Genomic DNA, 10,796 nt, shown 5'->3' on the forward strand with positions numbered 1-10,796 from the left:
AAGTTTTATCATAATTAATTTTTAAATATTGACAAATATAATCATTTAGAATTGATAATTTTAAAAATAAGAAACAGAAAAAAGAAGTAAACAGACTCGAATAAGAATCCACTGCGTTAATATGTTTGGGCAAGAATATAATTTATTATGAAATAATATAATAATAATAAGGTGAAAATTCAAGTACAGTCGACTTTATGTAAAGTTAATAGTTGAGAACCGTTAAATGAATTTGACTAAATTTTTATCTAACGACTTTTATCTATTAACTTTACGTGAAGTTGACTGCACTTGAAATTTATAATTGAAAATTAGATAAAAATTTAGTTAAATTAGTCAAATTATCTAACGATTCTCAAATATCAATTTCACGTGGAGTCGATTGGCTGAATTTTGACCTAATAAAAATTTACGTACAATTATGTTGATATAATTATGTTGATGGCAAGTTGATTGTTGAAAATAATTAAATTTAAATTTGGTCGAATATCTCAAAGCATACCTGTTTAAGCTAATGATAGGGGTATTTTGTGGACTTTTTAGAAAATGGAGAACGATGTTAATAGTTTACTCTTAAAAGGAAATTAGACATAGTAAAAAACACCAACGACAACGACAATAACCAAAACAAGAACAGGAACGTTGCTTCTTCTGCTCTGTCTTGCGTTTACTTGAGCACCTTCCTTCTAACTCTCCATTCACATTCTGGAAACAGCAAAACCATAACAAGCCACGGGAAGAAGAAAAAAAAAAGTTACCAAAAATGGAAGTGACGAGCGGTTTGGCACTGCTCTTTCAGCAATTCAGCGCTCTCTTACGGAAGAACCTTCTGCTGTCATGGCGAAACAGGAAGGCGACGCTGCTTCAGGTTCTGTCACCACTCTTCTTCATGTTCCTCATCTTCGCCATTGACAAGGCAATTAAAGCTCAGTACTCGAACACAACTTACTACAAGAGCGTCCCTGAGCCTCCGCTTCGCCCTTCACCTTCCATCCCTCCATGCGAGAACAAGTTCTTCGTCAAACTCCCTTGCTATGATTTTGTATGGAGCGGTGATCGCAACCCTAGAATTCGGACCATTGTTGAAGCTATCATGAACAATAACCCTGGAAGGACTATACCTCCCTCTAAGGTACCTTACTTACCTATCCATCAATTGGAATTTTGTTTGTTTAAATATTCTTTTGGTGATCAATTAGCTTGGTTTGATAACCAATACGTAGTTGATCGAAGTGATAGAAGGACACCTATCATTTGACCAAAAAATAAAATTAGGTTTGTTTGAGAGAAAAAACAATTAATGGAAGCAGGAACATAACAAGTAGTATACTATTGCGTGACTAACTAAGGATTGGTTATGTGAGGCTTAAAATTTTCATGGAAGAGTTGGTCCTGAAAGAATAAGTCTAAAATAGAGGGCTTGATTCCGTGATCTCGAAGTCACAAAGGAGCAACAGTACTGTTGCATCGATATTGACCTCTTGCATAACAATTGGAGAGATCATGAGGGATGTGTCACTATGATTTTATTTGTTTCATTTTTTTTTTGTTTCTTGTTTTGCAGGTGAAATCCTTTAGTGATAAAGCTGCAGTGGACGAGTGGCTTTTGAACAACCCTATGCACTGTCCAGGGGCTTTGCATTTTGTGGAAAGAAGTAAAACTATCATCAGCTATGGTTTACAGACAAATTCCACATATGTTCAAAAGAGAGGCAAATATGAAGACCCCACTTTTGCATTTCAACTTCCGCTTCAGCTTGCTGCAGAGCGAGAAATAGCTAGGAACCTGATTGGAGGTGTAAATTTGTTCATTATTTGAATTTTGCAAATTATCTTCCTTGAATGATAAAATTATTCCGTTTAGTGCCCTTTATGTTTTGCTTTTGAAAGCCATGATCTAATTTATAACTTTTAAAAACTTCAGACTCGAACTTCAGCTGGAATGTCTTTTTGAGGGAGTTTGCACACCCAGCCACGGCACCTTTCTCAACAGTGAGTTCCGTAGGTCCAACATTTTTCCTTGCGATTGCCATGTTCAATTTTGTGCTTCAGATGAGTTCTTTGGTTACAGAAAAAGAGCTTAAACTTCGCCAGGTATTTAACGTTTCACAAGTTAAAGCCCGCAATTTCAACATTTTTCAATCATAGTTTGTAGTTATTCTTGTGTGTACTTAATGTTGTTGACACAGGCAATGACTATGATGGGACTTTATGATTCTGCTTACTGGTTGTCCTGGCTCATCTGGGAGGCATTCATTACTCTCCTGTCATCCCTTCTCGTAGTTCTCTTTGGAATGATGTTTCAGTTTCGTTTCTTCTTGAAAAACGATTTTCTGGTCGTGTTCTTTGTGTTCTTCCTATTTGAACTCAGTATGGTAAGAAAACTTCTCAGATTTCTCTCAATGTACCATGTATAGCTTTTGCTTGTTCATCGGGGTTTTTTTTTTTTTTTTTTTTTTTTTTTTTTTTTTGTATATTGGGAATAATTTCTCATACATATCAATTCTGTTTTGTTTTTAGACTGGCTTAGCTTTCATGCTATCTGCTTTCATTAGTAAATCCTCTTCAGCGACAACAGTAGGCTTCTCCATATTTATTGTTGGCTTTGTGACTCAGGTATGACTCCCTATTACACTATGTAGACTAGGTTTACTGAATATAGAGAAAGAAAGATCACTCATACTATCCTTGTTTGGAATTCTGCAAATTGCAGCTTGTTACACAAGCAGGATTTCCTTATTCAGATAGCATTTCCAAGACTTTCCGAATAATTTGGTCTTTCTTTCCGCCCAATCCCTTTGCTCAAGCTCTATATATTCTTTCTGAGGCGGTCTCAACTTCTGAAGTTCATGGTATTCGATGGAGTAAACGGGGACAATGTGGTCCTGACGATGAAGACTGTGTGATTACAATTGTATGCAATAATTTATAATTTATACCAACACCCCCAAAATCAAATTAAGAAGCTTTTGACTACCTATTCTACTATGGTTCTATATCCCCCTTTTGCCATTTCCCTTCATTTTTTATGCAACAATTATGATTTCTTCTTTCATGGACAGAATGACATTTATCAATGGCTCTTAGCTACATTCGTTTTGTGGTTTGTTCTGGCCATCTACTTCGACAACATAATCCCCAATGCATCTGGTGTGAGGAAATCGATGTTATACTTTCTAAATCCGAATTATTGGATGGGAAGAGGAGGCCAAAATGTGAAAGGTGACTGAATATTTTGTGATTTAAGTTGTGTTATTTCTTCTTAACAGCTACTTTTGGCTGAACTTGTCTTCCTTCTTTCCTTAACTTGCTTTTGCAGAGGGTGGGGTTTGTAGTTGCTGCATAGTTTCAGTGCCTCGTCAAGAGCATGTTACACCAGATGATCAAGATGTCCTTGAAGAACAAAATACTGTCAAAAGACAAATAACAGAAGGTGTGGTTGATGCAAATGTTGCTGTTCAGATACGTGGCCTTGCAAAGACATATCCTGGTGCTTGTAATATTGGTTGCTGCTGTAAATGTAAAAGAACTAAACCTTACAATGCCGTTAAGGTACACAATTCTTCAAAAAGTTCTGGTCTTTGTAGTTTGGGAGATGTAAAGAACACTTCTCTGGTCCTTTTTGCTGTTTACTTGCAACATATTTCATTGCTGAAGCCGTTTTCTTCGTGGTCTGGGTGCTTTTCTGTTGCAAGATGGATCTCAGTATCCATCTCTTAGACGGTCGTAGAAACTAAGCATGCAGAAATCTTTTTAACCTGATTTCTTTCTGGATCATGATTTACAATTTACCAGTTTGGCTATTTCTCTGTATGCTTCGTCTTTCAATTTGGCAATATAGTGGGACTGCTTTATAATTTACTTCTTCGTGAAACTGACTCATTTTTGGATGATGTACAATGTGCTGTTCTTGAACTTTTCCAGGATTTATGGGTGAACTTTGAAAGGGATCAACTATTTTGTCTTTTAGGACCTAATGGAGCGGGTAAAACTACGGTTATTAATTGTTTGACAGGGATAACTCCAGCAACTGATGGAGATGGTGAAACTCTTTCTCTCTTATTCTCCAATCATTAGTAAAACTATATTTCCATCTATAGTAACAATTGCATCTTTCATATCAGCATTGATTTATGGACATTCCATCCGTAGCTCCACTGGCATGTCAAATATTCAAAAGCTTATAGGAGTATGTCCCCAGGTGTTTCTCTCTCCCTCTCATTTGCCAATGACACTCTCCTTCTTCTCTGTAGCAAACTGATTGACCTTTTATTAAACTTGCTCTTTTGCAGTTTGATATCTTGTGGGATGCACTGTCCGGCGAAGAGCATCTTCAACTCTTTGCTACTATCAAGGGCCTAACCCCAAGTTCCATCAACTCAGTATGTGTTCTCCTGAATTTTTCTTTCATAGTCACACACAATTGCATGCATATATGGCTTCTCCACTAGAATTTATTTATCACTGACCTCATTGAGGTTATGCGACATTACACATCATCCCCTTTAGTTAGTTATGGCTACATAGACACCACTCCAGGGTTGGAGTCATGCCACAAGAATACCATGTGTCATTTTGCCAACATTGGTTGAATGTAATATCGCTTGAATCTCAAAGGGGATATTGCAATTTTCAAAATTATAAGTTAGTCATGTATAATATAATACCTTCTTACCTTGAAATTTACACTCAAGTTCTTTTTGAAAAATATAGATTACCCAAACATCACTGGCAGAGGTGAGACTCACTGATTCGGCAAAAGTGAGAGCGGGAAGTTACAGTGGAGGAATGAAACGTCGACTCAGTGTTGCAATTTCCCTTATTGGTGACCCTAAATTGGTTGTTTTGGATGAACCAGTACGTATGCAAAGTTGGATACTTCTTTTTTTTGTGAATTTATTCAATTGGATTGATTACAAGATTCATCTCTTGATTTTAAAATTTAGACTACTGGTATGGATCCAATAACAAGGAGGCACGTATGGGACATAATTGAGAATGCTAAAAGAGGTCGTGCCATTGTCCTTACCACACACTCTATGGAAGAAGCTGACATTCTCAGTGACCGAATAGGAATCATGGCAAAGGGAAAGCTTCGCTGCATTGGCACCGCAATCAGATTGAAGTCACGCTTTGGAACTGGTTTCATTGCTAATATCAGCTTCTATGGAAACAATGTTGAAAGTCGTACAGACAATAGGGATGCTGTTTCTACGGTACATCAGGAGGCTGTGAAGCAATTCTTTAAGAATGTAAGATAATAATAGAATTTAATTTTTGATGCACTTTTATTGAAAACTATTTTACATAGTAGATATGATTGAATGATAACTTAAAAGATAATTCTTTTACACTGAAAGTGTATAAAAAGTACTCTAAATAATAATGGGGTGTTTAGAGTTCTTCCGTGTCAAGCAAAAGATTAATTTTTGACCTCTTATAATATTTTGACAGCATTTAGATGTAGTGCCAAAGGAAGAGAACAACAACTTCATCACTTTTGTGATTCCTCATGACAAAGAGGGGCTCCTGACAGTAAGCTTTGTTTCTTTTATGGTTTTCGTTTCTATTTCTTTAAATTCATTTTTAAGATGAGGGTGACTATTGATCTAATACTGATCAATACAGGCAGATCTTGGTTCAAAAATTGGTTATTTATGTGGTGTATCTTGTCTTATATTGCTGTTTCTTCCCAAGCAGAATTTTTTCGCGGAGCTCCAAGATAGAGAAGAAGAATTTGGCATATCTGACATTCAGCTTGGTCTGACAACTCTAGAAGAAGTTTTCCTGAATATTGCAAAGCAAGCAGAGCTAGAAAGCGCTGCTGCTGATGGGACCCTAGTAACTTTGACCTTAACATCTGGGGAGTCTCTGCAGGTATGTGCAAACCCTCTTTTGCTTTCAATTATTCTATATATGAGTTGAGCAATGCTATATGACAAACAAAATTTATTATTTTGTTGGCCAACAAAAGTATTTTGATACTAAATTTTAAACCCTAGACCTTAGACTCTAAATCCTAATAGAATAAAAAAAAAGTGTTGGCACAAAGTGTTGGCTAATATTGATAAAAAGAATTGGCCTCATAACATTTTTCATATGGGTTATACGTCTTAACAAGTCGAGTTTTGTTCAAACTTCAAATTCAAAAATGCTATTTGATCAACTCAAAATAGCCGTGTGAAGGGGCCATAATCTTCATTTTTTATTTTTGGTTCAAATATAGTTTTTTATTCAAATTATAGTAGTTGTATTGATTGTTAGCAGAAGATGAATATCAAATGTTAATTTATACACACTTGTCAAGGGTTTACACCGTGAACAAACCAAGTTGATTTCAGCACTCACCTCTACATGGAATTTGTGAATTACACTTTTCAGTTGTGATTGCTGTTGAGTCATGACATCTTGTGATTTTATGCTGATTAATACAATAATCATGCAGATTCCTATAGGAGCTAGATTTGTTGGAATTCCAGAAACAGAGTCTGAAGAGTACCCAACAGGGGTTATGGTAGAAGTATACTGGGAGCAAGATGAATCTGGTGCTCTATGTATCTCTGGTCACTCACAAAAAGTTCCAGTTCCTTCTGGTGTTCGACTATCATCATCTGCTTCGGCAAGACACCGTAGAAATTCGCGCCGACCAGGATCAGTTCACGGGGTTATAATTGATCCTAGCCAAGTTAGTTCAGTCAGGTTTCAATGAAAAGCAAACCCGTATGTTGTGGGAGCTGGTGGGTCATAGATAATGTTTTTAGGATTGTACATGTTCTTTTGCATATTTTTCTTTCATACAGGGTTCAGCTATCTCCCTCGTGTTATTAGTACTTTTAGTGTCTACCTAGCTTGTTAAATCTTAAAATGACTTATTATGAACGCCAGAGGTAAACTTATAGAACAATTATTTGAACTTTTTTATTGTAACTTTTTCCTCATTACTGGTAGATTGATAGGTCCTTAATGTGCCGCTCGATTCATACCTTTTTATAGTAAATGTTTTAATTTGAACTGATTTTTATATAATTTTGTAGAAATAATTTGAAAATAAAAAACTAAAATGCGCTATTGGTTTATAAATTAAAGGAGAATGCTCTTGGGTAGTATTATATATATACTAGACTAAAACCCGAAAGAAAAATTAGTATATAGTATAGATTTAAAAGTGTTATATTATTTATAATTGATAAAATAATATATAAATTAATATTAAATCTGAAAATATTGTACAAAGTATTAATTTTGCTATTCGTATATAATTCAATATAGTTGTTCAACCTGAAGAGAATATGAAATGAAATATTCTGCATTTTAACAAAAGATATAGGTATTTGATATTGAAAATGGATCCTCTCCAACACTGCACACTATCCAGTTTTTTATTTACTGGAGAGGATCCACTCCCCTTATTAATCTTTTTATGTAGTATTTATTTTACTTTCTATTAAAGTTATTTGTTCTTCTTCTCATATGTTTTTGTAGAGATAAGCTCTTTTTAAAATATTAACTTGTTTAAATTTTGTACGGTCCTTTTATTTCACCTTTATATATAAGTTTCTCATTTAAAAATGTCTTTTATATTTTTTTTTTATATTTTTTTCATAGTATCTTGATTATTGATATGCAATCTTTGTTTGAAAATATTAGCATGTTAGTTTTTATATTTTTTTTTAAAAGAATAGAAACTTTATTTAAATAACCAATATAAATGATATTTTGAATAAGAGAATTTCTTTTAATATCATATATTTTATTTATCACAATAGAGCGGTTTAGTGTATTGGTATTTTATTTGTTATTCTAGAATTTGTGATTCATATTTTTTGACATAATTATATGAAGAGGTTATACGTAATTTTTTTTACCTATTTTTTATTAGTAGTTTTTTGTTTGATTAAATATTGTGTTAAAATTAAAGACTACATATATAAATACCATTTTGAATTATATATTTTCTCATGTTTTATTATGTAAGTTTTTCTATTCTAAAGAGATTATTTATATTTGGTCAAGAATAAATAAAAATTTATTGATAGACAAACAACTACATATAACTTTCAGATATCATACGTGTATTTTCATAGAAATTAAATATAGATCAATCTTATTCATAGAACAATTTTATGTAGACATACATCTACTTTCTATGGTAAACTCTATTCTTACAACATACACTTACAACTTAAACACAAAAACACAAGGAATGAATCCTATCAATTTTTTTAATAATTAAGGGAGTAAAGTGTGATCCTTTACTATTAATTTTATAAGTGAGATAAAAAAAACATAAAAAAAAAAATAATAAGAAATTAGAGATCACACTGTACTCTGTAAAATAAACACATGATATACAACTTTATTTATGAAACACATTCATGTCACTTGAAAGCCATTCACACTTCTTCATATAAGAATACATGGAACTTATTCATTACAAAGCACTAACAGAAAAGAAATATCATTTTATTTTCGAATATTTGTTGTCTTGATGTGATTCACTTGTCCTCATCATTTTAAATCCCATGAAACCTTTCAAACAAATTTCATGAACTACTATAGTAGTCATTTGCTAAAAGTTAGAATAGCTTTAAGGTTGAAATATATTGATTTATTTATTTTTATTAGATACACCCCTTAAAGTACACACTTTATTATTGTATAAGATAGGTGATTCACATGATAAGTCTCACACCCAATCCAACTATAAAAAAAATATGTGAACTAATATTAAGATAGCTCGTTAAGCAATACTTACAAAGAATGTTTTTACCTAAATTTAGTGATTATGTTAATTCAAGTCTTCTTCTTTCTATTTGGTTGAGTCATCATCATTTTCTTCTTCACCTTCATCCTAATAAGTATAATTACATAATCACTTAGTACATATATTTAGCAAAAGTGGGAGAAAAACAAAAAAAGAGATATAAAATTATGTGGAAAGAGATAAAGAAAATATGTAGAGTGAATGCCGATTTATATAGTAGATATGAGAAAGAGTAAACATATAAGGTGAGAATGAATTAGAATTTAACTCAATTTATACTTATCAAAAAGAATTTATTAGTATTGAAAGCATAAAATAACCTATATAAAATTAAAGAATAAGAGAATATTGAGTTAAGAAAATAAATAATTAATAGTGATGACCAACATTGATTTATTGGGTTAAATATCCAATTAGGTTTAATAGTTTGATTTAGTGATGCAGACCCAAAAATTGATTAAAGTTGCAACCCAAATCTGTGTTGGTTGAAGCCCAAAGCGTGGAATCCCATGGATGATGAATAGGAATGGAAAATCTACCAACCAAGCCCAATGCACCTCAAGCAAAAGGAAAGCTAACCCAAAGATAAGTCTTAGCATTGTTCTCTTTAGGAGGGAGGGAGAATGGTACGAACAAATCAAAGTCATTGGATTTGGTAGTTCTCCATTGACTTCTCTCTTAACCCCTTTGCTAGAATAACTAGTTTAAGTTAAATAAGCTAGAACAGCAACTGCTATTGATATTTTTGATTTTCTATTCACTCATGATCCGGCCTGGTCGACCTCTCCTTCAGTAATGAAAGCATCTATGAGTTGTGTCCTTGGTCAGCAAGCCATTTACTAGACTCAGCACTCAGCAAGAAGTTCACTGATGTGTGTGTGTGTGAGAGAGAGAGAGAGAGAGAGAGAGAGAAAGAGAGAGAGAGAGAGAGAGAGAGAGAGAGAGAGAGAACTTCATCTTCAATCTCAAATACACAAGAGAAGAAAGAAAGAGAAAGGTTAATCAAGAAAGCAAAAGTTCAATCGCCCTAATCAAAGCATGTTAAGCTAAGTTAGAGGATAAAGGTGATTTATTTCTATTGCATGCAAGTTAATTTCTTCACTTCTTTTCCAAATATCTATAATACCAATTTGGGATAAACGAAGAAAGTGCGTCTGTTTACTTCTGCTTCAAATTTATGGCCTACATTGTTACTTGGAGTCAAAGCACAATTTCAAGGGTTTGAATTTGGGATTATCACTGAGCAAGCTTATTTTTTCTGCTCTGTTGTCCTCGGTCAAGCAAATGGACCAAATTTGAAATTCCTAATTCAGGGGCTGATTGAAGAAAAAGAGGGAGAGGGAGAAGGAGAGGAAGAGGGAGAGAACTTCATCTTCAATCTCAAATACACAAGGGAAGAAAGAAAGAGAAAGGTTAATCAAGAAAGCAAAAGTTCAATCGCCCTAATCAAAGCATGTTAAGCTAAGTCAGAGGATAAAGATGATTTATTTCTATTTGCATGCAAGTTAATTTCTTCACTTCTTTTCCAAATATCTATAATACCAATTTGGGATAAACGAAGAAAGTGCGTCTGTTTATCTCTGCTTCAAATTTATGGCCTACATTGGTACTTGGAGCCAAAGCACAATTTCAAGGGTTTGAATTTGGGATTATCACTGAGCAAGCTCATTTTTTCTACTCTGTTGTCCTCGGTCAAGCAAATGGACCAGATTTGAAATCCCTAATTCAGGGATTGATTGAAGAAAAAGAAAGGATGAATTCTGAAAACTCAAGGTCCAAGAAGTTGGCTTGGGAGAAACTCTAATCTTGGATTAGAACAAGGTACAAAAGGAAAAATTGAATCTGTTTAGAAGAGGAGGAGAGAGAACCTGAGAGAAAAAGCATAAAGAGAAACTTCACTCATGAGTTTGATGTTTTGGAAGCATTGCACCTACACTAAAGGGAGCACTCCACCAAGATGAAGAACAAGGTTATGAGTTCAGATATTAGGTTCAGTACATAGAGTCAAAATTGTTATTTATCATCTTCTTCA

General features: G+C 33.7%; 1 protein-coding gene across 1 annotated transcript; it reads left to right on the top strand.

The window, feature by feature from the left end:
• The first annotated feature begins 458 nt into the window (after window positions 1–458).
• LOC107643886 (ABC transporter A family member 2) lies at window positions 459–6,927 on the top strand. Its single transcript, XM_088487832.1, has 16 exons — window positions 459–1,132; window positions 1,565–1,796; window positions 1,925–2,094; window positions 2,190–2,375; window positions 2,521–2,616; window positions 2,714–2,914; window positions 3,063–3,222; window positions 3,320–3,552; window positions 3,925–4,042; window positions 4,125–4,201; window positions 4,293–4,382; window positions 4,714–4,857; window positions 4,947–5,252; window positions 5,455–5,535; window positions 5,701–5,877; window positions 6,446–6,927. Exons 1-16 carry the CDS (start codon window positions 764–766, stop codon window positions 6,707–6,709), a joined length of 2,904 nt encoding a protein of 967 aa, XP_088343958.1. The 5' UTR covers window positions 459–763; the 3' UTR covers window positions 6,710–6,927.
• The last annotated feature ends 3,869 nt before the right edge of the window (window positions 6,928–10,796 follow it).

This window comes from Arachis ipaensis, chromosome B5 (assembly GCF_059453495.1).
Source record: "Arachis ipaensis isolate K30076 ecotype BB chromosome B5, ASM5945349v1, whole genome shotgun sequence".
NCBI classification, from domain to species: Eukaryota; Viridiplantae; Streptophyta; class Magnoliopsida; order Fabales; family Fabaceae; genus Arachis; species Arachis ipaensis.